Here is a 26,076-nt window from a genome sequence, read left to right as displayed (position 1 = left end):
TTACTAAACTTATTCCTCAATGACAACAGGGGTCCCTGTAAAAGGACATAAATATCACCCAGAAATGACCTGATTATATAGAAAGGGGCACACCTCCAAAAAAACTCAAAACGAAGTATGATATTCATATTACATTCTGTCTGTGTTTATGATTAGGGGGTACCCTCACGGCCGTAGTGGAAACCCCTGCAGCCCCCGGAAGGTGGGGGGCCCCACAAGCTCTGGGGGCCCATGTGCTCCCCATCTCACACCTGTCTACATTTTATTACTTTTTAAATAAATATTTTTGACAGTAACCCTCCTTTAAATTTCAATGTGTAGCAAGTGAAGTGTTTGTGATGTCCAATCTACTTGGGAAGTAGGTGAGGCAGACAAACAATATAGTTGCGATGCATCTAAATTAGCCTATTTACCAGCGGCAGACTATAGTCCTACAGGACAGTTGTGTTTTATTTGTATAATAATAAGTTACTGATTACTATGCTGTTGCATTGAAAATCTATTTTACAATCTGCAATGTTTGAATTTCCCACTTTAATTACTGAACAAGTAGCCAGCAGCCTAAATACAGTAGGGTAGATTGCCTAGCATAGGAAATTGTTCCCATGTAAATACGTAAAAAAAGTGTTGACGGCCTTACCTGTACATTTATGGGAAACTATAAAAATAACTGTCCTGATGTACAGAAAAGTAAGAGGATTGCATATTTCTAAATATTTCTCTCTGTGGGACACTTTGCAAAGTATACCAAGGCCAGTGCTAATGACTCGTCTCCACTAGATGGCCACACAACACGTCTAACTCAAGGCCTCATCTACACAATGTACAAAATATTAGGAACACCTGCTCTTTCCATGACAGACTGACCATGTGAATCCAGGTGAAAGCTATGATCCCTTATTGATGTCACTTGTTAAATCCACTTCAATCAGTGTAGATGAAGGAGAGGAGACAGGTTAAAGAAGGATTTTTAAGCCTTGAGACATGGATTGTGTATGTGTGCCATTCAGATGGTGAATTGGCAAAACCCCAAACTGTAAGTGCCTTTGAACGGGGGTATGATAGTAGGTGCCAGGCACACCAGTTTGCGTTAACTGCAACACAGCTGGGTTTTTCACGCGTAACAGTTTCTCGTGTGTATCAAAAATGGTCCACCACCTAAAGGACATCCAGTCAACTTGGCACAACCGTGGGAAACATTGGAGTCAACATGGGCCAGCATCCCTGTGAAACTCTTTCGACACCTTGTACAGTCCATGCCCCAACGAATTAAGGCTGTTCTGATAACAACCTTTATGAAACTTCTATTAGCTCTTATAAGCCTCACGTATCGAAATAAAAACAAATTGCTACCTTGACTAAATTCAACTCTCATTGCACCACATACAAAAACTCTTCACTTGCTTAATAATGAATTATCTGCTTAACGTGGAGAGATTTTGGGTGGAGTAAACCCTCTTCATCTCTGGCGCTAACCAGTGGAAGTGGGAGTTGTTGTATGGAGGTCAATGGGAGTGTCAAAATTGGTCAATAGAATGAAGTTGCATTTTATATGCAAGGCTTATTTGATCGAAGTTTATAAACGGTCAGGTTGTTACAAATGTACTAATAAAAATCAGGCATGTGGCATCCCGGCAACTTTGAGAAAACCAATGTTATCATAGTTGTGCCCGTTGTTCACATGTGAATGTTCCCACCTGCTCCCACCTCCACCCGGTTTGCAGACATTAGTATTGTTAGAGCCTTGAGTCCTGCATCTTGTCCTTATATAGATCATCTTTGTTTTTACTCAGCGATATGACGATGCCACAAGCAGCACCACAGATGTTACAGATGAGCGCAATGCAAGATGATACACTCAAGGATTATCACAAAGTATCCGCGCATGTGCATGGGTTCGCTGCAATAGCTACACATGATGGCTGCGGGACTTCAACGCTCGGGACTTCAACGACTTCAGTCTGGCACTTCAACGCTCTTAGCTGTTGTGGAAATCGATTACTTTGTGCATCGCTGACTGACGATCTTTAAACTTATTTTTTGTTGTCTATGCAACAGCAGGGCATGGTCAACAACGTCGAAAACTTTCAGTTAGTCAATAAAGTGATACGCAATGCTCTTTTTTTGTCCTGTGCATCCTGAAGATCACTGATCACCTTGGTTACAGCTGATTATACTATGTTTAGCTCTGAAACCAGACTGGCTTTGGGATATGATACAATTATTGTAGAGAAAATCTTTCAGCTGTGAATTAGTCGGTTTTCAAGTTTTACAAATCTTATATAATAGTTGATGGGTTAACATTATAGAATAATAATTTATTGGACACAGAACACTATACTAAAAACAAATAACAACTTTATTCAAAAATACAAAGCATAATGCTATTCTCTGTGTAAGTCTGTGACACAAAAAAACAAACTTTACTTGACACCAAGCGCCATAACATGTTATGACAACGTCATAACACTGTCATGACCAATATACTTACACGTGTTGTGACATATATTGCGTTACTTTAAGGCTGGTTATGACACCTACATAAGTGTTACCACGCTGGGTGTCAAGGAAAGTGTTACCAAAATAACACTAGGAAATACATATGAAATAAAACATCAGTGATGTTCTTGACAAGCCAAAGAAAATCAATCACGCAAAACTGTAATACATGTACATATACTGGCAAATTTACATAGTCGCTTAGATACCAGATACAAATAAAATGAAGTATTATTACCTTTGACCTAAGAAGAGTGTTTGACATCTATTTGACATGTTTGATCTGCTTCCCAACCAAACACACATTGATATAGCTACAGTATGTCCATTTAACAGATGATTTGAACCAAAGCGACTTACAGTTATGCGTGTATACATTGCTCTGCAGTCCATGTAGTTATATAAACCTGAAATAGCAGCATGCTGTGGCTGAAAAACCCCAGCTGTGCTCAGTAGGGGGAAAACGTTTTGAAACAGAGTGAAACGGGGAGGTACTACCTGGGCCCATATCCACAAAGCGTCTCAGAGTAGAACATTGGTCGCAAGTGCTGAGACTGGAGCCATTTTTCTCCTACTCTCATGTCATAAGAGTCCCACCTAGTCGGCAGATATTTAGGAGACCTCATGAGCTGTCCTAACCAGTTAAGAGTTACCAGCAGTTGTCTTGATAACAGTAAAGGGCAGTGAGTCACTGGTTCCTGCACTATAGACAAGCAATTGATCTGGAGTTGAAAGAATGGTTTGATATTTCTATACGATCAACCCATAAATAATCTAGACCTTCATGCAACAGTAGGTATCTCTTGTGCTTTTGACAATGATTTTACACGAGGCCTAATTCACATGATGATATGCCTAAATACTTATAACCACTAGGCTAATAAATTATCACATTTTTATTTTGACTATTTCATTAACCTACATGTTATATCAAGATGTCCCTTTGGAGTGCAATATCCCTAAATTGGGCATGCTTATAAGTTTGGCAATTGACAGCATCTAGGGGCTATGTGTTTGGTGATTAATGATAGACCTTTCAAAATGTTTTAGGCAACATTATCGGCAAGTGACTTGATGCCTACTGTGCTAAAAAGAGATTCAAAGTCGTTGAAGGGGAGAGATGAGTGTGTTGATATAACAGTAATATAATCAAAATTCTGCTTTTATCAACCATCATACTGTATGATTCAGTGCAATGCCTTTCAGATTATAAATATAAGAATTTGTAAAAAAACAAAACATTTATAATAAGTTATGCATGCCAACATATTAGGTAAGAATTAAGAGTAGTTTTATGTTGTTTCCTTAAAACAAGTGAACAGGATTCCTAGGACCTTTTCTGAGATGCTTTGTGGATACGGGCCCTGAACAATAAGAACACAGAGAAAAAAAAAGTCCCGTACCGAACTTGACCCCATCTTAAAGTCTGGAGTAGGTCTGAGTACAGGGTAGTATTCACTAGGCACCAAAACAAACAAAACTGAATGAAACGGAGGGACCACCTGAATGTGTAATAAGAAAGGATTATTTTCCTTTTTGCATTGAACATCATTTTGATACGTTTTGTCCTTACGAATATGACCCAGGTATGGGATATTATGGCTCCCAGAGTCTACACACTCTTCCCCCAACTTGCCTCTGCTCCCATCCTCATTACAGGTCTTTGGGGCAGTACTTCTTCTCAAACTGTGACACGTCAAACTTGCGGGTGCAGCCTTTGTAGTTCATGTACCGTATCTTTCCGAAGATGGGTCTCTCGGCCCAGCCCTGGTCATGGACCCCACATATGGACCACATACAACCTACAGAGAGATAGATAGGGTGGGGGAAAAAAACGTTGCAGTGTAAAACAGACATGGTAGCAGTCGTAAGAACAAAGATTCAGCACGAGGCAAGCATGTAGAGGTGCAAATGGATGTTGGTTTAATTTACACAGTGCTGGTGATGACGGTGACAAATGTACAAGTTAATATATTTAGAAAAAGGTTTGCTTTCCAAATGGCAGCATTCAAAAGACCAAAAATATAATAATAACCCCTTAAATCAGGCAAAACCTGTCTTAACCAGAAAGCGCAAGTGGAGTCTACTAGGCTCAGATGCAGCCTCCCCATTAAGTTACCAAAATCAAAAGAACATACCCAAACGGTAGAGCTGCACAATTAATCAAAATTGCGATATAGACATGTGCAATATCCATAATCGCAAATCTGCGATATTTTTGAAACGGCACTTAGCCATTAGCCATCTTTAACGCCCATTTATTTTACTTTTGATTTATTGCTCGAGTTGACGGAGATCCCTCTCCATCCCTCCTCTTTAGGCCGGAGATCCCTCTCCATCCCTCCTCTTTAGGCCGGAGATCCCTCCTCTTTAGGCCGGAGATCCCTCCTCTTTAGGCCGGAGATCCCTCCTCTTTAGGCCGGAGATCCCTCCTCTTTAGGCCGGAGATCCCTCCTCTTTAGGCCGGAGATCCCTCCTCTTTAGGCCGGAGATCCCTCCTCTTTAGGCCGGAGATCCCTCCTCTTTAGGCCGGAGATCCCTCCTCTTTAGGCCGGAGATCTCTCCTCTTAAGGCCGCTTCTCAATACCACATACACCAAGCCCCGCACCCTGTCACTCAAGCAGGCAGTTCCTTGTGTTTCAGATTCACTCTGCATGCATTGACCAAACAGCATGCAGTCAACAGATTTTACCAAACAAGAACTTTGCTTCTTAATTTAAGCCCACGTTCTCCACACAGAGTGTACAACCCATTAAGAACACCTTCCTAATTCACCCTCCTTTGCCCACAGAACATCCTCAATTTGTTGGAGCATGGACTCTACAAGGTGTAGAACGCATTCTATAGGGATGCTGGTCCAAGTTGACTCCAATGCTTCCCACAGTTGTGTCAAGTTGGCTGGATGTCCTTGGTGTGGTGGACCATTCTTTACACACGTGAAACTATTGAGCGTGAAAAACCCAGCAGCACTGCAGTTCTTGACACAAACCGGTGTGCCTGGAACCTATTACCATACCTAGTTCAAAGGCACTTAAATATTTTGTCTTGCCCATTCACCTTATTTAAAAAAAAAAAAATAATTTAAAAAAAAATATATATATTTTTTTTTTTTACCTTTATTTAACTAGACAAGTCAGTTAATTAAGAACAAATTCTTATTTTCAATGACGGCCTAGAAACAGTGGGTTGGTTAACAGCTAATCGCTAGCTAAATCCACTGAGCTAGGGAAACTCTTGCTAGCAAACTCTTGCTAACTTTTGCGCTGATATAGGCCGGTAACAGGGTGGAGTAAATCAGCAATGTTGGTTGAATAGCTTCCTCTTAAAATCAGAGGAAAAGGTACAGAATATTCTAAAATATATGTCGGAATGTACCCATCTATTTAAATCTAATTAGGGTCCCCTGTGAAACACTGACCAACACTTTGGTTCCTACCCTGACCTTTTCATTCGTTGTTATGCTAAACAAAACTGCATTCCAAGTTCCCATTGTACTCCAACCATAAAATTAGAATGATAATTCTATTCCTAGGATTCCAACAGTTTACCCCAGTGTTTTGAGTATTAAAATCGCAAGTAAAATCACTATTTGGTACAAAAACGCAATGCAGGCCTACCAAACAGGCACCTAAATACAATAAGCCACACCTATCCTGACGCGTCATGCCAGGTACTTCTGTGCACGGGCTTTCACAAAACATTAACAAGACAGAGAAACTGGACACATGCTCTCCAAAAGAAGACAATGAAGATAGACACTAAACTGGTAAACAGAATGAAATAAACCAAACTTCTTTCAAATGAGTGTAGTGCAGTTTGTGAGCTCTACAAACATTTCCACTTCGGGAATGAGAATGGTATGAATGGTATGAATGTATTAACATAATTTACAGTGTCCAAATATTCTAGATTACTGGCATTAACGGTAATTTTAGATACTGTATATTTAACAAGGAATTGACAAACAACTGACACAATGAAACAATGAATCATATGAATTGGCGGGAGACAGTGCGCATTAGTGGAGAGAACAGACCTTCCTATTTGGCACAGAACAAACGTGCATTAAGTATACATCAGGTATTTGGAGTTGTCTTAAAGACAGACTTTCTTGCATAAATGCATTTATTTGACAAAATTCCGTAACAAAACATTACCTTGTAAGATGTATTGACATAGATGCGTCAACATTACCTTATAAGATGCATTGACTGTTAGACAAGTAGAAGTCTCAGCATTATCAAACTTTACGATCCCAAGGGGGACATTTTGGTTTGCAGGCAAGGGTATTATTATTTATGATCTCCCAGATCCATCTATTTATATCTGTATGCTACCTTGCTAGCTCCATTTCTATCCGGTCAAAGGTCACGTGGAGAAATTACAAATTAGACTTATTATAAGTAAAAAGCTGCACCTCCACCAGCTCAAGGCAAATTCAATGGGATGACACATTGGTTAGGTCTGCCCGTACACCTATAAATTAACCTTGCTTTCACCTACCCAGTTCTATCAGATCTAGGAACATTGAAGGGGTGTAGGAAGAGGCTAGGTGCAGAAATGGAACCTGGCCTTACACCAAAATAATAGGTGCTTTGGGTAAGAATTGAACCAACCACCAGTGAGTCACTTACCTACGAATCCATTAGGGTCCTGCCCGTCCAACTCGTATCGGTCGTTGAGGTAGATGGCGATGGACAGCGCTCCCTCTGGTGAGGAGGTCCACTCCAGGATCTTCTTGGCCCAGTACATCCTTAGGAAGCCATGCATCTTACCCTCAATCACCATCTGGTACTACAGGAGGAAGGATACAAGATGGACAATTTATTTACAGTGATATAGGGCTGTCCCGGACCCCAAAAAATCTTGGTTGATCGAGAGTCATCTGTTCTTTCAATCAATCGATTTGTCTAAATTTAAACTTGTATTTTTTCATATACAGTGTATTCGGAAAGTATTCAGACCTCGACTTTCCACATTTTGTTACGTTACAGACTTATTCTAAAATTGATTAAATTGTTTGTTTCCCCTCAATCCACACATAATAGCCCATATCGACCAAGCAAAAACAAGTTTTTCGAAATCTTAGCAATTTTTTTTTTTTTTAAATAACTGAAATATTACATTTCCATAAGTACTCAGACCCTTTACTCAGTCCTTTGTTGAAGCACCTTTAGCAGCGATTACAGCCTCAAGTCTTATTGGGTATGACGGTACAAGCTTGGCACACCTGTATTTGGAGAGTTTCTCACATTCTTCTCTGCAGATCCTCTCAAGCTCCGTCAGGTTGGATGGGGAGTGTCGCTACACAGCTATTTTCAGGTCTCTCCAGAGATGTTCGATCGGGTTCAAGTCCAGGCTCTGGCTGGGCCACTCGAGGACATTCAGAGACTTGTCCCTAAGCCACTCCTGCGTGGTCTTGGCTGTGTGCTTACGGTCGTTGTCCTGTTGGAAAGTGAACCTTCACCCCAGTCTGAGGTCCTGAGCACTCTGGAGCAGGTTTTCATCAAGGATCTCTCTGTACTTTGCTCCATTCATATTTCCCTCAATCCTGACTAGCCTCCCAGTCCCTGTCACTGAAAAACATCCAAACAGCATGATGCTGTCATCACCATACTTCACCGTCGGGATGGTGCCAGGTTTCCTCCAGACGTGACGCTTGGCATTCAGGACAAAGAGTTCAATCTTGGTTTCCTCAGAGCAGAGAATCTTGTCTCTCATGGTCAGAGTCCTTTAGGTGCCTTTTGCCAAACTCCAAGCGGGCTGTCATGTGTCTTTTACTGAGGAGGGGCTTTTGTCTGGCCATGCTACCATAAAGGCCTGATTGGTGGAGTGCTGGAGAGATGGTTGTCCTTCTGGAAGGTTCTCCCATCTCCACAGAGGAACTCTGGAGCTCTGTCAGAGTGACCATCGATTTCTTGGTCATCTTCCTGACCAAAGCTCTTCTCCCACGATTGCTCAGTTTGGCGGGGCGGCCAGCTCTAGGAAGAGTCTTGGTGGTTACAAACGTCTTCCATTTAAGAATGATGGAGGCCACTGTGTTCTTGGGGACCTTCAATACTGCAGAAATATTTTGGTACCCTTCCCCAGATTTATGCTTCAACACAATCCTGTCTAGGACACTTCCTTCGACCTCATGGCTTGGTTTTTGCTCTGACATGCACTGTCAACTGTGGAACCTTATATAGACAGGTGTGTGCCTTTCTAAATCATGTCCAATCAATTGAATTTACCACAGGTGGACTCCAATCAAATTGTAGAAACATCAAGGATGATCAATGGAAACAGGATGCATCTGAGCTCAATTTCGAGTAATAGCAAACGGTCTGAATACTTATGTGAATAAGGTATTTCTGTTTATTTTGAACACATTTGCAAACATTTCTAAAAACCTGTTTTGTCATTATGGGGTATTGTGTGTAGATTGATTTAAAAAAAAATCTATTTTAGAATAAGGCTGTAACGTAACAAATCAATTATATGCACTGAGCCTGTCTGATGCTTTAAGTGAACTATTTTATGAAATAATTATGACAAACAAATTACTTGATTGCATTTAAAATCATGAATGACTCGTATGCTTCGTGATGACATTAACCAATGAATGACTGATACAGTAGCCTATATAAGTATTGAAATATAGGCCTAAGTAAGTTACGGTATTAAGACTAAACATGATGCGCTGTTAGGTCTACAGCTTGATGGTGGTTATACAAGGCTGCTATACTAAGCCTACTAATGATGATTACATTACTTATTATGCTGATCATAATAACAAGAAAAAGTTGGGTTATTGTTATAAATATTTTTCTGACAATTTGGAACAGTGTAAACACTGAATAAGTGAGAGACGCTGTTCTTACGAGATAAAAAAAAGTGCAAAGCCTTTATTACAGCATAGCAAAGATTAAAAATAGCAGAACGTGAAATTGTTTATCCGACATGTTGTGGTTGCGTGAGGCTTGGCGCTCATGGAATCAGTCGGCTATTAAAACACACTCAAACTGGCAACAGAAGCAGGATGTGTCTTATTTCTGTACATATAAACTATATATACACAAAAGTATGTGGACACCCCTTCAAATTTGTGGATTCGGCTTTTTCCGTTGCTGACAGAAGTATAAAAAAAAAAGCACACAGGGATGCACTCTCTATAGACAAACATTGGCAGTAGAATGGCCTAACTGAAGAGCTCAGTGACTTTCAACACGGCACCGTCATAGGACGCCACATTTCCAACAAGTCAGTTCGTCAAATTTCTGCCTTGCTAGAGCTGCCCCGGTCAAGTGTAAGTGCTGTTATTATGAAGTAAAAACATCTAGGTGCAACAACGGATCAGCCGTGAAGTGGTAGGCGACACAAGCTCACAGAATGGGACCACTGAGTGCTGAAGCGCGTAAAAATAGTCTGTCCTCAGTTGCAACACTCCATACAGAGTTCCAAACTGCCTCTGGAAGCAACGTCAGCATAAAAACTGTTTGTTGGGAGCTTCATAAAATGGGTTTCCATGGCTGAGCAGCCACACACAAGCCTAAGAACACCATGCGCAATACCAAGCGTTGGCTGGAGTGGTGTAAAGCTCACCGCCATTGGACTCTGGAGCAGTGGAAACACGTTCTCTGGAGTGATGACTCACACTTCACTATCTGGAAGTCCGACGGACGAATCTGGGTTTGGCGGATGCCAGGAGGACGCTACCTGCCCCAATGCATAGTGCCAACTGAAATAGTTTGGTGGAGGAAGAATAATGGTCTGGGGCTGTTTTTCATGCATCTGGCTCCTTAGTTCCAGTGAAGGGAAATCTTACAGCATACAATGACATTCTAGACGATTCTACGCTCCCAACTTTGGGGAAGGCCCTTTCCTGTTTCAGCTTGACAAGCATTTGATTGACTGATGCCAGCAAGTATTTGGCCTCCTCCCTTGATCATTTTTTAAAATAAAAGAATTAGCCAATCAGCTCAACTGTGGGTTGTCCTGGTGCAGAAAAATGCCTCTCAAGGGAGGCCAGTTTGGATTTGGCTTGACAATGCCCCGTGCACAAAGCAAGGTTCATACAGAAATGGTTTGTTGATCGGTGTGGAAGAACTTGACTGGCCTGCGCAGAGCCCTAACCTCAACCCCATCTAACACCTTTGGGATGAATTGGAACGCAGACTGCGAGCCAGGCCTAATCGCCCAACAACAGTGCCCAACCACACTAATGCTCATGGCTGAATGGAAGCAAGTCCCCTCAGAAATGTTCCAACATCTAGTGGAAAGCCTTCTCAGAAGAGTGGAGGCTGTTACAGCAGCAAAGGGGGACCAACTCCATATTAATGCCCATGATATTGGAATGTCATGTTCGACAAGCAGGTGTCCACATACTTTTGGCCATGTGTATATGGATGATTTATAAAGCCAGGCACATTTAACAGTTAGGCTTTTGATTATAGAGCTAATTAAGTTGGGGTTCTCACTCTCTCCTCACTTTTCTTAGACAATTAAGTCAAGGTCTGTTTTCTTCTCAACTTCACTGCTGCCTCTGCCGCATTGTTCTCAACACCAATATGCTGGGTAACTTTGCTATTATGCACATAGCAACATGGTCTAGGAAAAGGCGCCAATTTAACAGCATGTTTCAGAACCGCGGCCAGCGACCACTATCCAACGCAAAAGAAAGCGCATTTGTTATAAAATAATATTTTTATTAGTGTTGCGCCATTGTTCTTATGTAATATAACCATATACAATTCCAGTAGTGCACGTCTTAGCGTGATGGACCTTGCCATCCCCACGGCCTTCACAATGGATTAGTCCACTCAGACAGGTGTCTTGTACACTATGATGTTTTGTTGTTGATTTCTTCAGTCGAGCAGTAGCAATCTCTGTCGACCAAGAGCTTATCGACAAAACAATCGTAAATGGGGTCAGCCCGGCAGTGAGTTGACTTTATTGAAGACTGAGCTTCTTTTTAACTTCCCTAAGGTATAGTTATTTCTGGGAATTGCTAACCAGCAAACGGTTAGCAGGAAACGACACCAGAGGGAAGTCGAAAATTCCCTTTTATGCTTCAACTTACAGCAATGAGTGCATTCATATGTGTCAAAGTGATTGGAGTTGTTTTCATGCACTCACTATATTATAAGTTGCTTTGGATAAAAGTGTCTGCTAAACTGCAGATTTAATTACATGATTTATGTTAAGAAATAAATACAAGTCTTGTTGTTGTTCTGAGAATTGCTGAATTGGCTGGTTTGCATGTTGATAGTCTATGGGCGGTCAGTACTGTAAATGATACCTGGGCTGCGTTCCAGAGCTTGTCATGGGTCTGGGCTTTCTCCAGCTGCTCGCGGGTATAGACGTATGGTCTGGGGTCTTTGGCGTGATCTTTCAACGTTTTCTGGGCCCAGTCATTTGCACCTAGATCAAATACAAGGATCATGAATGTTAACTTAGCAAAACAGAACGGAAACATCCCTTCCCCTTTAAAATGTCACAATAGACTTTAAATTGTTGCATTGTCTAAGACCCTGCACATAATCTACCATGTAAATACTAATCAAATGTTATTTGAAATGCTTACGGGCCCTTACCAACAAAACAGAGAGAAAGAAAATAGAGAAAGAAACACGTAATAATAAATACTTCATGAGTAACGATAACTTGGCTTTATACACAGGGTACCAGTGCCGAGTCGATGTGCAGGGTACGAGGTAATTGAGGTAGATATGAACATAGACAATACCAGTCAAAAGTTTGGACATACCTACTCATTGCAGGTTTTTATTTTTACTATTTTCTACAATCCGGAATAATAGTGAAGCCATCAGATCTATGAAATAACACATATGGAATCATGTAGGAGCCAAAAAAGTGCTAAACAAATCAAAATATATTTTATATTTGAGATTCTTCAAAGTAGCAACCCTTTGCCTCGATGACAGCTTTGCACACTTTTGGCATTCTCCCAACCAGCTTCATGGGGTAGTCACCTGGAATGCATTTCAATTAACAGGTGTGCCTTGTTAAAAGTTAATTTGTGGAATTTCCGAACCTTCTTAATGCGTTTGAGACAATCAGTTGTGTTGTGACATCGTAGGGGTGGTATACAGAAGATAGCCCTATTTGGTAAAAGACCAAGTCCATATCTGGCAGTCTCTATGGGGGTGCCACAGGGTTCAATTCTCAGGCCGACTCTTTTCTCTGTATATATCAATGATGTCGATCTTGCTGCTGGTGATTCTCTGATCCACCTCTACACAGACGACATCATTCTGTATAAATCTGGCCCTTCTTTGGACACTGTGCTAACAAACCTCCAAACGAGCTTCAACACCATACAACACTCCTTCAGTGGCCTCCAACTGCTTTTAAATGCTAGTAAAACTAAGTGCATGCTCTTCAAACGATTGCTGCCCGCACCCTCCCACCCGACTAGCATCACTACTCTGGACTAGAGGTCGACCGATTATGATTTTTCACCGCCGGTCCCGATTATTGGAGGCCCAAAAAAGCCGATGCCGATTAATCGGCCGTTTCTTTACATGTATTTATTAATAATAAATGACAATTACAACAATACTGAATGAACACTTATTTTAACTTAATATATTACATCAATAAAATCAATTTAGCCTCAAATAAATAATGAAACATGTTCAATTTGGTTTAAATAATGCAAAAACAAAGTGTTGGAGAAGAAAGTAAAAGTGCAATATGTGCCATGTAAGAAAGATAACGTTTAAGTTCCTTGCTCAGAACATGAGAACATATGAAAGCTGGTGGTTCCTTTTAACATGAGTCTTCAATATTCCCAGGTAAGAAGTTTTAGGTTGTAGTTATTATAGGAATTATAGGACTATTTCTCTCTATACGATTTGTATTTCATATACGTTTGACTATTGGATGTTCTTATAGGCACTTTAGTATTGCCAGTGTAACAGTATAGCTTCCGTCCCTCTCCTCGCTCCTACCTGGGCTCGAACCAGGAACACATCGACAACAGCCACCCTCGAAGCAGCGTTACCCATGTAGAGGAAGGGGAAAAACCACTCCAAGTCTCAGAGCGAGTGACATTTGAAACGCTATTAGCGCGCACCCGGCTAACTAGCTAGCCATTTCACATCGGTTACACCAGCCTAATCTTGGGAGTTGACAGGCTTGAAGTCATAAACAGCGCAATGCATTGCGAAGGGCTGCTGGCAAACGCACGAAAGTGCTGTTTGAATGAACGCTTACGAGCCTGCTGCTGCCTACCATCGCTCAGTCAGACTGCTCTATCAAATCATAGACTTAATTATAACATAATAACACACAGACATACGAGCCTTAGGTCATTAATATGGTCGAATCCGGAAACTATCATCTCAAAAACAAAACGTTTTTCCTGTCAGTGAAATACGGAACCGTTCCGTATTTTATCTAACGGGTGGCATCCCTAAGCCTAAATATTCCTGTTACATTGCACAACCTTCAATGTTATGTCATAATTACGTAAAATTCTGGCAAATTAGTTTGCAACAATCCAGGCGGCCCAAACTGTTGCATATACCCTGACTCTGCGTGCAATGAACGCAAGAGAAGTGACACAATTTCACCTGGTTAATATTGCCTGCTAACCTGGATTTCTTTTAGCTAAATATGCAGGTTTAAAAATATATACTTCTGTGTATTGATTTTAAGAAAGGCATTGATGTTTATGGTTAGGTACAGTAGTGCAACGATTGTGCTTTTTTCGCAAATGCGCTTTTGTTAAATCATCCCCCGTTTGGCGAAGTTTGCTGTCTTTGTTAGGAAGAAATAGTCTTCACAGTTCGCAACGAGCCAGGCGGCCCAAACTGCTGCATATACCCTGACTCTGTTTGCAAGAAAAGTGACACATTTTCCCTAGTTAAAAGAAATTCATGTTAGCAGGCAATATTAACTAAATATGCAGGTTTAAAAATATATACTTGTGTATTGATTTTAAGAAAGGCATTGATGTTTATGGTTGGAGCAACGTGTACCTAAGCGATTATATGCAACGCAGGACAGGCTAGATAAACTAGTAATATCATCAACCATGTGTAGTTAACTACTGATTATGATTGATTGATAGTTTTTTTATAAGATAAGTTTAATGCTAGCTAGCAACTTACATTGGCTTCTTACTGCATTCGTGTAACAGGCAGGCTCCTCGTGGAGTGCAATGTAAAGCAGGTGGTTAGAGCGTTGGACTAGTTAACCGTAAGGTTGCAAGATTGAATCCCCGAGCTGACAAGGTAAAAATCTGTCGTTCTGCCCCTGAACAAGGCAGTTAACCCACCGTTCCTAGGCCGTCATTGAAAATAAGAATGTGTTCTTAACTGACTTGCCTAGTTAAATAAAATAAAAAATATAACAATTAAAAATAAAAATAAATAAAAAAATTAAATAAAATTAAAAAAGACATTCGGCCAAATCGGCATCCAAACATACCGATTTCCGATTGTTATGAAAACTTGAAGTCGGCCCTAATTATTTGGCCATTCCGATTAATCGGTCGACCTCTACTCTGGACGGTTCTGACCTAGAATATGTGGACAATTACAAATACCTAGGTGTCTGGTTAGACTGTAAACTCTCCTTCCAGACTCACATTAATGATCTCCAATCCAAAATTGAATCTAGAATCGGTTTCCTATTTCGCAACAAAGCCTCCTTCACTCATGCTGCCAAACATACCCTCGTAAAACTGACCATCCTTGACTTTGGCAAATTGGATGTTGTCTATCACAGTGCCATCCGTTTTATCACCAAAGCCCCATATACTACCCACCACTGCGACCTGTATGCTCTCGTTGGCTGGCCCTCACAACATATTCGTTGCCAAACCCACTGGCTCCAGGTCATCTATAAGTCTTTGCTAGGTAAAGCCCCGCCTTATCTCAGCTCGCTGGTCACCATAGCAACACCCAGCCTAAGCACACGCTCCAGCAGGCATATTGCACTGGTCATCCCCAAAGCCAACACCTCCTTTGGAGTCTATATGAAGCTGGAGTCTCATTTCTCCCTCTCTAACTTTAAGCATCAGCTGTCAGAGCATCTTACCGATCACTGTACCTGTACACAGCCAATCTGTAAATAGCACACCCGACTACCTCATCCCCATATTATTGCTTACCCTCTTGCTCTTCTGCACCCCAGTATCTCTACTTGCACATCATCATCTGCACATCTATCACTCCAGTATTAATGCTAAATTGTAATTATTTCACCTCTATGGCCAATTTATTGCCTACCCCCCTACATTTGCACACACTGTATAGATTTTTCTATTTTTCTTTTCTTTTGTGTTATTGACTGTACATTTGTTTGTGTGTAACTCTGCGTTATTGTTTTTGTCGCACTGCTTTGCTTTATCTTGGCCAGGTTGCAGTTGTAAATGAGAACTTGTTCTCAACTGGCCTACCTGGTTAAATAAATAAAAAAATATTATGGCAAGAACAGCTCAAATAAGCAGAGAGAAACGACAGTCCATCATTACTTTAAGAGATGAAGGTCTTCAAGTGCAGTCGCAAAAACCATCAAGCGCTATGATGAAACTGGCTCTCATGAGGACCACCACAGGAAAGGAAGACCTAGAGTTACCTCTGCTGCAGAGGATAAGTTTATTAGGAGTTGCCAGCCTCAGAAAATGCAGCCCAAATAAATGCTTCAGAGTTCAAGTAAGACACACATCTCAACATCAACTGTTCAGAGGAGACTGTGTGAAATCAGGCCTTCACGGTCGAATTACTGCAAACAAACCACGACTAAAAGGACACCAAGAAGAAGAAGAGACTCGCTTGGACCAAGAAACACAAGCAATGGATATTAGACCGGTAGAAATCTGTCCTTTGGTTTGACAAGTCCAAATTTGAGATTTTTGGTTCCAACCGCCGTGTCGTTGTGAGACAAAGAGTAGGTGAACAGATGATCTCCGCATGTGTAGTTCCCACCGTGAAGCATGGAAGAGCTTTGCTCGTGACACTGTCTGGGATTTATTTAGAAGGCACACTTAACCAGCATGGCTACCACAGCATTCTGTAGCGATACATGGGACTATCATTTGTTTTTCAACAGGACAATGACCCAACACACCTCCAGGCTGTATAAGGGCTATTTGACCAAGGAGGAGAGTGATGGAGTGCTGCATCAGATGACCTGGCCTCCACAATCACCCGACCTCAACCCAATTAAGATGGTTTGGGATGAGTTGGACCGCAGAGTGAAGGAAAAGCAGCCAACAAGTGCTCAGCATATTCCTTCAAGACTGCTGGAAAAGCATTCCAGATGAAGCTGGGGGTGAAAAAAGGAAAAGAAAATAGCAGCAGTTCTGGCCTTTATCTCAGCCCGAATGTTGCCTGTAATCCATGGCTTCTGGTTGGGATATGTACTGTCATGATGTTGGCCTGTGGGTAAGGTTTATGACCCCCCCATAAATACCTTTCTCCCTTCCCTCTCTCTCTGACTCTACTGAAGGACTCTTGAATAGCCTTTGTTAAACATAGAGAGTCTGGGAACATCAAACAAGTGGGGGGAAAGGAACCATATTTCGGTAATAGAACCAGTTGAAAATATGCGTTGGTACTTAATGTATATAATGTCTGTTTGAATATTAAACTATTTGTGATAAGATTAAATGTAATTTTAGCTTCCAAATGAGAGAGTTGGGTTTTCATAATGTTAGAGCCCTGCTCAATCAGTGGCCCGCCCCTGTGAAGAGACATGGGTTATAAACTATGAAACACACCCTTCTCTCCCTCCACTATATAAGCCCTTGACGAAAATGTAACCTCCTGTTCCGAGGACGATAGACCCTTTTAACGTATGGATCGTCGTCCTAACATGTCAACTACAGAACTAAGCCAACCTCAGCGTGAGCTTTGGTTGTGAATGGTATGAATTTTGAACTCTTATTCACTAAAGAAGTGAGACCTCCTAGCTGTTGAGTTAGCAACAGCAGCTGTAAACGTGGGCTGGGAAAGGACGGACGACGTATCCAATCTAACACACAACGACGATACTACGACGTATTCAATTTACCACCAGAGACATTCTTCCGAGGACAGGAAGATCTCTGTTGGCCAACACGGCCAGCATCTACGACCAACCTAGCGAAGCGCAGCTCAGAGTAAATATTTATTGCATTTTCCTTTTCCAAGTGGGCGGTAATTTAGAATGTATAAGATACTGTATTTACGAAAGCTTAGCTTTTCCCTTTGTTCCTCAGTCTTCCCGCTCTTTCATTCAAGCCCAACCCCCTCTCTTTGTGTAACCAGCCATCATACAGGTTCCGTCCACCAGGGATGTTTTCTGTATGACATAATTAGCATTCTGTGTATATGTAATTCTGTGTGATTAGTTAGGTATTTAGGAAATAAATAATTAAACCCAATTTTGTATTGCTGATTCAACTTGTTAGCCAGGGTTCGTGAAGATAACCAAGAATTTACAACTTTCAGATGAGACTGAAATAAAATGACGATTAATATTGACTGCTATTGATGTGAAATATTACTAGGTCTTTAAGAGTTTATTTGGAAGATAACAGCTCTATAAACATTCTTTCGTGGTGCCCCGACTTTCTAGTTAATTACATTTACATGATTAGCTCAATCAGCTAATATTAATTACAGAGAAAGGATTTTATAGAATAGCATGTCATATCACATAATCCGGGATAGCCAAAGACACGACAGTACATACGGTCACCGTGGGGACGACGTCATCAATGCACTTGTTAACGAAGCCGGTGACTGATGTGGTAAACTCCTCAATGTCATTGGATGAACCCCAGAACATATTTCAGTCTGTGCTAGCAAAACAGTCCTGTAGTTTAGCATCTGCTTCATCTGACCACCTTCTCTAGCTGCACAGATGACATGCTGGTAGAAATGAGGTAGAACGCATCGGTTTCCCATTAAAATCACCCGTCATTAGGAGCACCGCCTCTGGATGAGCATTTCTTGTTTGCTTATGGCCCTACACAGCTCGTTGAATGTGGTCTTAGTGCCAGCATTGATTTGTGGTGATAAATAGACATCTATGAAAAAAAAGAAACATCCCTTTTTCAGGACCCGGTCTTTCAAAGATAATTCGTAAAAATCAAAATAACTTCACAGATCTTCATTGTAAAGGGTTTAAACACTTTCCCATGCTTGTTCAATGAACCATAAACAATTAACCGTTCCAAAAGGTATATGTTCATTAAGACACTAACAGCTTACAGATGGTAGGCAATTAAGGTCACAGTTATGAAAACTTAGGACACTTAAGAGGCCTCTCTACGGACTCTGAAAACCACCAAAAGAAAGATGCCCAGGGTCCCTGCTCATCTGCATGGACGTGCCTTAGGCATGCTGCAAGGAGGCATGAGGACTGCAGATGTGGCCAGGGCAATAAATTGCAATGTCCATACTATGAGAGGCCTAAGACAGCGCTAAAGGGAGACAGGACGGACAGCTGATCATCCTTGCAGTGGCAGACCACGTGTAACAACACCTGCACAGGATCGGTACATCCAAACATCACACCTGAGGGACAGGATGGCAGCAACAACTGCCTGAGTTACACCAGGAACGCACAATCCCTCCATCAGTGCTCAGACTGTTCGCAATAGGCTGAGAGAGGCTGGACTGAGGGCTTGTAGGCCTGTTGTAAGGCAGGTTCTCACCATGGGCACCTATGTGCACAAACCCACCGTCGCTGGAACAGACAGGACTGGCAAAAAGTGCTCTTCACTGACGAGTCGTGGTTTTGTCTCACCCAGGGGTGATGGTCAGAGTCGCGTTTATCCTCGAAGGAATGAGCGTTACACCGAGGCCTGTACTCTGGAGTGGGATCGATTTGGAGGTGGAGGGTCCGTCATGGTCCAGGGCGGTGTGTCACAGCATCATCGGACTGAGCTTGTTGTCATTGAAGGCAATCTCAACGCTGTGCGTTAGAGGGAAGACATCCTCCTCCCTCATGTGGTACCCTTCCTGCAGGCTCATCCTGACATGACCCTCCAGCATGACAATGCCACCAGCCATACTGCTCGTTCTGTGTGTGATTTCCTGCAAGACAGGAATGTCAGTGTTCTGCCATGGCCAGCGAAGAGCCCGAATCGCAATCCTATTGAGCACGTCTGGGACCTGTTGGATCGGAGGGTGAGGGCTAGGGCCATTCCCCCCAGAAATGTCTGGGAACTTGCAGGTGCCTTGGTGGAAGAGTGGGGTAACATCTCACAGCAATAACTGGCAAATCTGGTGCAGTCCATGAGGAGGAGATGCACTGCAGTACTTAATGCAGCTGGCGGCCACACCAGATACTGACTGTTACTTTTGATTTTGACCCCCACCCTTTGTTCAGGGACACATTATTACATTTCTGTTAGTAACATGTCTGTGGAACTTGTTCAGTTTGTGTCTCAGTTGTTGAATCTTGTTATGTTCATACAAATATTTACATATGTTAAGTTTGCTGAAAATAAACACAGTTGACAGTGAGGACGTTTCTTTTTTTGCTGAGTTTAGATTAACTCTCTCTTCGTAAATAGTATGGTCTACAGCTTATCATGAGGTATTCTAGCTCGGGCACCAGCTGTTGTTAACAAAGAGAAACACACCCCTCACTTCAGCTTACCTGGGGCTTCCGTTTGATCCTGCAGATGCATAGAAAAACCAGCTAGACATATATTATCCATGTCCTTGTTCAGCCATGATGGACTCTGAGAAACATAGGATATTACAGTTCTTCTGGTCCCGTTGACAGGATAGTCTTGAACGGAGTCATCCAGTTTGTTCTCCGGTGATTGTACGTTCGCCAATAGAACAGTGGGTAAAGGCGAACTATTTATTCGTCAGGGTGCTCGCATGTCGGCCTCCCTTATGGCGTCTCTTCCTTTTCCGAGTCATTGGGATTAGGGCCTGGTCCAGGGTGAGCAGTACGCCCTGTTCCGCAGTTTCCTTGAAGTAGAAATCTTAATCTAAATCGAGGTTAGTGATTGCTGTTCTGGTGTCCAGAAGCTCTTTTTGGTAATAGTAAACTATGATCAGCACAACAACAACAACAAAAAACAGCAGAACTGGTCATGAGCCTGTAGAACGGCAGCTATCCATCGCAGCGCCATTCTAATCAGGTATTTGCTTGGGGCTCTGGTCAAAAGTAGTGCACTACATAGAGAATAGGGTGCCATTTGGGATGCAGATCATGTCTTAACTCAAGAGAACTCGGTCCTCCTCACTCACCCTTCATGCTGTCATAGCTGGGGTTGTAGAAACAGAAGTTATCGGTCAACTCTCTGCGCACCACCAGTTCTTCTGTGAAGGAGGAAACGGACTCGCCGGCACTCTTCCCACAGCGTTTTACCTGCAGCACCACGCGCTGGGCAGACAAGTGACCTGGAGATAGGGAGGGAGAAAGGTAGGGATGGAGAGAGGGTAGAAAGGGGAGAAGGAAAGGGATGGAGGGATAGAGAGCGGGGGAAAGAGAAGGAGGGACAGTCAGTGGAGTCCACCTTGAGCTTCAGAAATAAGTTTGAAAAACATTTGCATACATATAACATTGGATACGAGCAGGCCTGCAAAGCCTGTGTTTCTTTAGGTGGGAGTGGGGCTTCACACCGGGTGGGTGGGAGTGGGGCTTCACACCAGGTGGGTGCTAGGTGTATAAGGTCATAAGAGGTGTGTTTGTAGGCTGGTATCAGGTGAACACCGTGTTTTGAGTTGGCATGTTGAATTTAATTCAACATTTAGAAAGGGGAGAGCTGACACAGGTGTGTATTGCAGGGTCATAGTGGGTGTGTGTTTATAGGCTGAAATAACACTAAAGTTTGTGTTGGCACAAACTCCAGTAAGTTACTTCCTCAACTGACCGAAGCGGATCCACGGCGAGAGCTGACTAACGGCAGAAGAATTGGGGTTGTTCCTCTGAGTGGCAAAGTTCTTGAGGCGCAGGTCGATGAAAGATTCCAACATGGCTATGCCTGCTGCCGTGCCAGACTTGGCCCAATCCACCTCCTCCACCGTCCTGTCCACCTCCAGAGAGGACAATGCCTCTGGCCAGTCTACTGGCTGGAAGGAGAGAAGAGCTTAATTTATTTAAGGTTGTGGAGAGTTAAATATATATGGAGTGGCCCATACCAACAGAGGAGGAAAGATATGAGGAAGAACTTAGGTCTTCTCTAAAAACAACATCAAACTTACTTCCACTTTGTTGTTTGCAGGTCTGGAGGGACATGATAAGTGTAAGCAATACAGCAGAAGCTCCATTGGAAGGCTTTGCAAAGTCATCACCTTATTGCTTACACATATCCTGTGTATTCTGCTAATACGGTGGAAGGGAGACGGTGGGGACTATGGGTTGTTTTCTGATCAGGCAAGGAATGAACCAACTCAGAGAACAACCCATTAACCAACCCAGTTTAGTGGATTGTCTCTATACAAATACCATTAATGAATCCCTCATCTTAATGAGGCCCACCTTCTATAAGTAACCTCTTACTTTGGCGGTTCGGAGAGCAGTGTGTGGGTGTTTGTCCACTAAAGGTATCTCTGTGAGGAACTCGTTCAGAAGCTTGGTGATCTTGTTACGGATCGTCCTGGCAGAATACTCCAGCTTGTCTGATGCCACCCAGCAGGGCACCACGTTATGGGCATCGACCTGCGGTAGTGACGGGAAGATGTGATAGTTGACAGACTGGAAATCCTTTGTTAACATAGCCTGAGAAATTGAAGGAAGAACGCTATACTGGAATTCAATAGGTGTTCAGTGTTGGTATAACAGAGTGAGTTCCATCCCTGTCTACCCAACACGGGACACAAACCTTCTAACACAAATCTTTTGCAAAATGATACTCAAGAAGCACTGGCCCTCAATAACACTGACAAGAATATGGATCTGGGTGCGACATTCATCCTACTTTTACCCCATAATGTTAAATCAAGCCACAACACACCGTCTGTGCATTTTTGTGATACATTTGACAAAAATCTTCGCAAATTGCCATGCAAAATAGCAGAATTGCTGCAGCAAAATAAAGCACTTTCGCTCGCAACTACCAAATAAAGAAAAATGCTAAGTAATCCTGAACGGGACTGATCCGCATACTTGTATGAAGGGGATATCCGATGGAAGACCCTTTTTGACCTCCTCCACCCACTGCAGCGGTGTCCTTAGAGGGGAGAAGTCAGTCACTACTGCCCCAAAACTCCAGTCCGCCACAAACCCTGGCAGCAATTCTCCAGCGGAGCCCTGAAGCAGGTGGAACTGAATATCCAGGGCACTGCAGTCCTATGAAAGGGGGGACAGATACGTGCATGAGACAAGAAGGAAGCAAGTATAGAGGAGAATCTCAAACGGATTTTCTCGATTCCTCTCGCCCCCTAGCATCCACTCGATGAGGAGATGAAACGTGGAAACAAATGCGCTTGTAAGAAATGAGGCTGTCCTCCTCTATCACTCCATCAGGCAAATTACATTTACAGATGTGGAATCTCTTTTGGCACTGATTGGCCCAATCAGTTATTGCACTGGTTGGGCCATCTCCATCTCAAAGTCTCCCAGCAGCTGTTATTTTCTCAATTGGGAAAACAATTTGAGCCAGTCCCTAGATGCAGGTTGTCTTTTTTTTCCATCATGAATCTTGTTCTGGAGGAAGCTCTGCTCCAAAATCATAAAATCTGATTTTAAACCTAACCTTAACCACACTGCTAACCCTAATGCCTAACCTTAAAATGAAGACTAAAAATAATGTTTGTTTTCATGAATTTATACAATAAATTCAATATTGACTTTGCAGCTGGTCTATCTAAGAGGGAAAGAAAATTAAATAAAAAAATGTGCTCAGTTCTGCCTCCAGGGAAAGACTCATGACAATAAAAGTCAACCTGCTCCTTAGACAGAAAAAACAGGGAAGAGAACACACAAGTCATTTTTACCCCAGACAACGATGGAGGATTTCTCTACCTTAGCGACTTCCTCCAGTCCCCTCAGCATGAAGCCAAAATGGCGGATGGTGGCCAACTCTGAGTTTTGTGGTATCACCAAACAGAAACAGATATGCAGGGGCAGCTTCTCTTCAAGGGCAAGCTGCTGGGCATAGATCAATGCCCAGTTATCTACAGTAAGAGTCAAAGAGAGAAGAAAACATTCTGTTACTGGTGAATATGGCTGCAAATACTGAAATGAATCCACAAAAAAAAATCCCACTACAATGCCAACCCAAACTATACTGGCTTGAATAGTTTATTTTCCCATTGTCATTTCGAGCATGGTGGATGCATAACCAGGCCAAAACACCCCCCCTATCTACATTGACGGGACAGTAGTGGAGAGGGTGAAGAGTTTTAAGTTCCTCGGCGTACACATCACGGACAAACTGAAAATGGTCCACCCACACAGACAGCATGGTGAAGGCGGCGCAGCAGCGCCTCTTCAACCTCAGGAGGCTGAAGAAATTCGGCTTGTCACCCAAAACACTCACAAACTTTTACAGATGCACAATCGAGAGCATCCTGTCGGGCTGTATCACCGCCTGGTACGGCAGCTGCTCCGCCCATAACCGTTCTGCTGTGGTCTGCACAACGCATTACCGGGGGCAAACTACCTGCCCTCCAGGACACGTACACCACCTGATGTCACAGGAAGGCCAAAAAGATCATCAAGGACAACAACCACCCGAGCCACTGCCTGTTCACCCCGCTATCATCCAGAAGGCAAGGTCAGTACAGGTGCATCAAAGCTGGAACCGAGAGACTGAAAAACAGCTTCTATCTCAAGGTCATCAGACTGTTAAACAGCCATCACTAACATTGAGTTGCTGCTGCCAACATACTGACTCAACTCCACCCACTTTAATAATGGTAAAATTGATGTAATCAATTTATCACTAGCCACTTTATATTATATAATGTTTACTTACCCTACATTACTCATCTCTTATGTATTTTCTGTACGCTATACCATCTACTGCATATTGCCATCTGATGTAATTAAATGTATCACTAGCCACTTTATATAATGTTCTCATACCCTACATTGCTCATCTCATATGTATATACTGTACTCTATACCATGTATTGCATCTTGATGTAATGTATCACCAGCCACTTTAAACAATGTCACTTCATATCATGTTTTCATACCTTGCATTGCTCATCTCATATGTATATACTGTACTCTATACCATCTACTGCATCTTGCCTATGCCGTTCGGCCATCACTCATTTATATATTTTTATGTAGATATTCGTATTCATTCCTTTACACTTGTGTGTATAACGTAGTTGTTGTGGAATTGGTAGGTTATATTACTTGTTAGATATTACTGCATGGTCGGAAGTAGAAGCACAAGCATTTCGCAACACTTGCATTAACACCTGCTAACCATGTGTATGAGACAAATTAAATTTGATTTGATTTCACACAGCTCGGCAGTGTGAAAAGGCTACACTTTCTATCAGACATCTTGTTTCTTGTTTGTTTATTTAACTTGGCAAGTCAGTTAAGAACAAATCCTTATTTACAATGACTGCCTATTCCGGCCAAACGCGGGCGACGCTGAGCCAATAGTGCACCGCCCTATGGGACTCCCAATCACGGCCGGATGTGATACAGCCTGGAATCGAACCAGGGACTGTAGTGATGCCTCTTGCACTGAGATGCAGTGTCTTAGGCCACTGCGCCACTTGGGAGCCCACTGTATATCCACTGCTATTGGTAGTGGATATACTGGAGATTTTCTCACCTTGGACCCTGTGATCCCGGTTCATCCAGTAGACTACTCCCTCTGAACCTTGCTTTATCTTCTGGGCTTGGGACAGAAAACGGAGGCGCTTCTTGTTGAATTTCAAGTCCTTCTTCTCTTTCCGTTGCTCTGCCACCACACCCTGCAGCCAGCCCTCTTCTCTACCCCTCTTCCCATTTTTTACAGCCTGCAGCTTCTGCTGTTTGGTGTTGTCCATTTTGGCAAATGTTGCCTTGCGTTTTTCTGCTGGCATGGTGGTTCGATTAATGCTGCTTAGGCCTACTAATTTGGTAAAGGAGCAGTGTCTTTGGCTCTCGAGTGTCAAAAACTTCCAAATGTACTTGGATGCTGGAATGAGCAACAAACTGGATAGAGGGAAGCATTGGAGGATAATTACTAAAGAAATATCACTTTTTCATCTTCAATACATGTTCTAATAATGCAAGCAACCATGACAAAACAGGATGTTATCATGCAGACCAAGGCACCATTTGAAGTAAGCCAGGAAATAATTAAATGACAATCGCACTGAAATGTTTGGCAAGAAATGCCTTACCTGCGATGCATACAGATTATTGAGAACGTGTATCGCAGTCCTTTTCAGAGTTAATATGTTAAACTGAGGCTTCTTGATATGTATGTATTCAAACAACAGCATATGTGTGTCGTGTTCTTTTTGTTTTGTAAGAGCAGATCTTTATGGGGAGGGGGGTACTATGACAACTACACATCCCAAAATGCCATTCGTGTCTCTAGTTTTCGTGCGTAAAGACGTTTTTGCAGTCGTCACTAGTTACCACAGCCACAAAGTCATAAAGCTCCCCCATGTCTACAATTGATCTTCTTAAAATATGATTTTAAACATA

At 42.4% G+C, this 26,076-nt stretch overlaps 1 protein-coding gene across 1 annotated transcript; it reads right to left on the bottom strand.

Moving 5' to 3' along the window:
- Positions 1–2,303: 2,303 nt before the first annotated feature.
- cpdp (CPD photolyase) lies at positions 2,304–25,926 on the bottom strand. Its single transcript, XM_014189811.3, has 10 exons — positions 25,767–25,926; positions 25,211–25,575; positions 23,431–23,582; positions 22,573–22,755; positions 21,967–22,125; positions 21,338–21,536; positions 20,712–20,864; positions 11,780–11,901; positions 7,134–7,293; positions 2,304–4,301 (listed from the first exon to the last, which is right to left on the bottom strand). Exons 1-10 carry the CDS (start codon positions 25,775–25,777, stop codon positions 4,153–4,155), a joined length of 1,653 nt encoding a protein of 550 aa, XP_014045286.1. The 5' UTR covers positions 25,778–25,926; the 3' UTR covers positions 2,304–4,152.
- Between the last annotated feature and the right edge of the window lie 150 nt (positions 25,927–26,076).

Source organism: Salmo salar, chromosome 03 (assembly GCF_965601325.2).
Source record: "Salmo salar chromosome 03, fSalSal1, whole genome shotgun sequence".
In the NCBI taxonomy this organism is placed as follows: Eukaryota; Metazoa; Chordata; class Actinopteri; order Salmoniformes; family Salmonidae; genus Salmo; species Salmo salar.
This window is presented reverse-complemented; position numbering and strand designations above follow the sequence as displayed.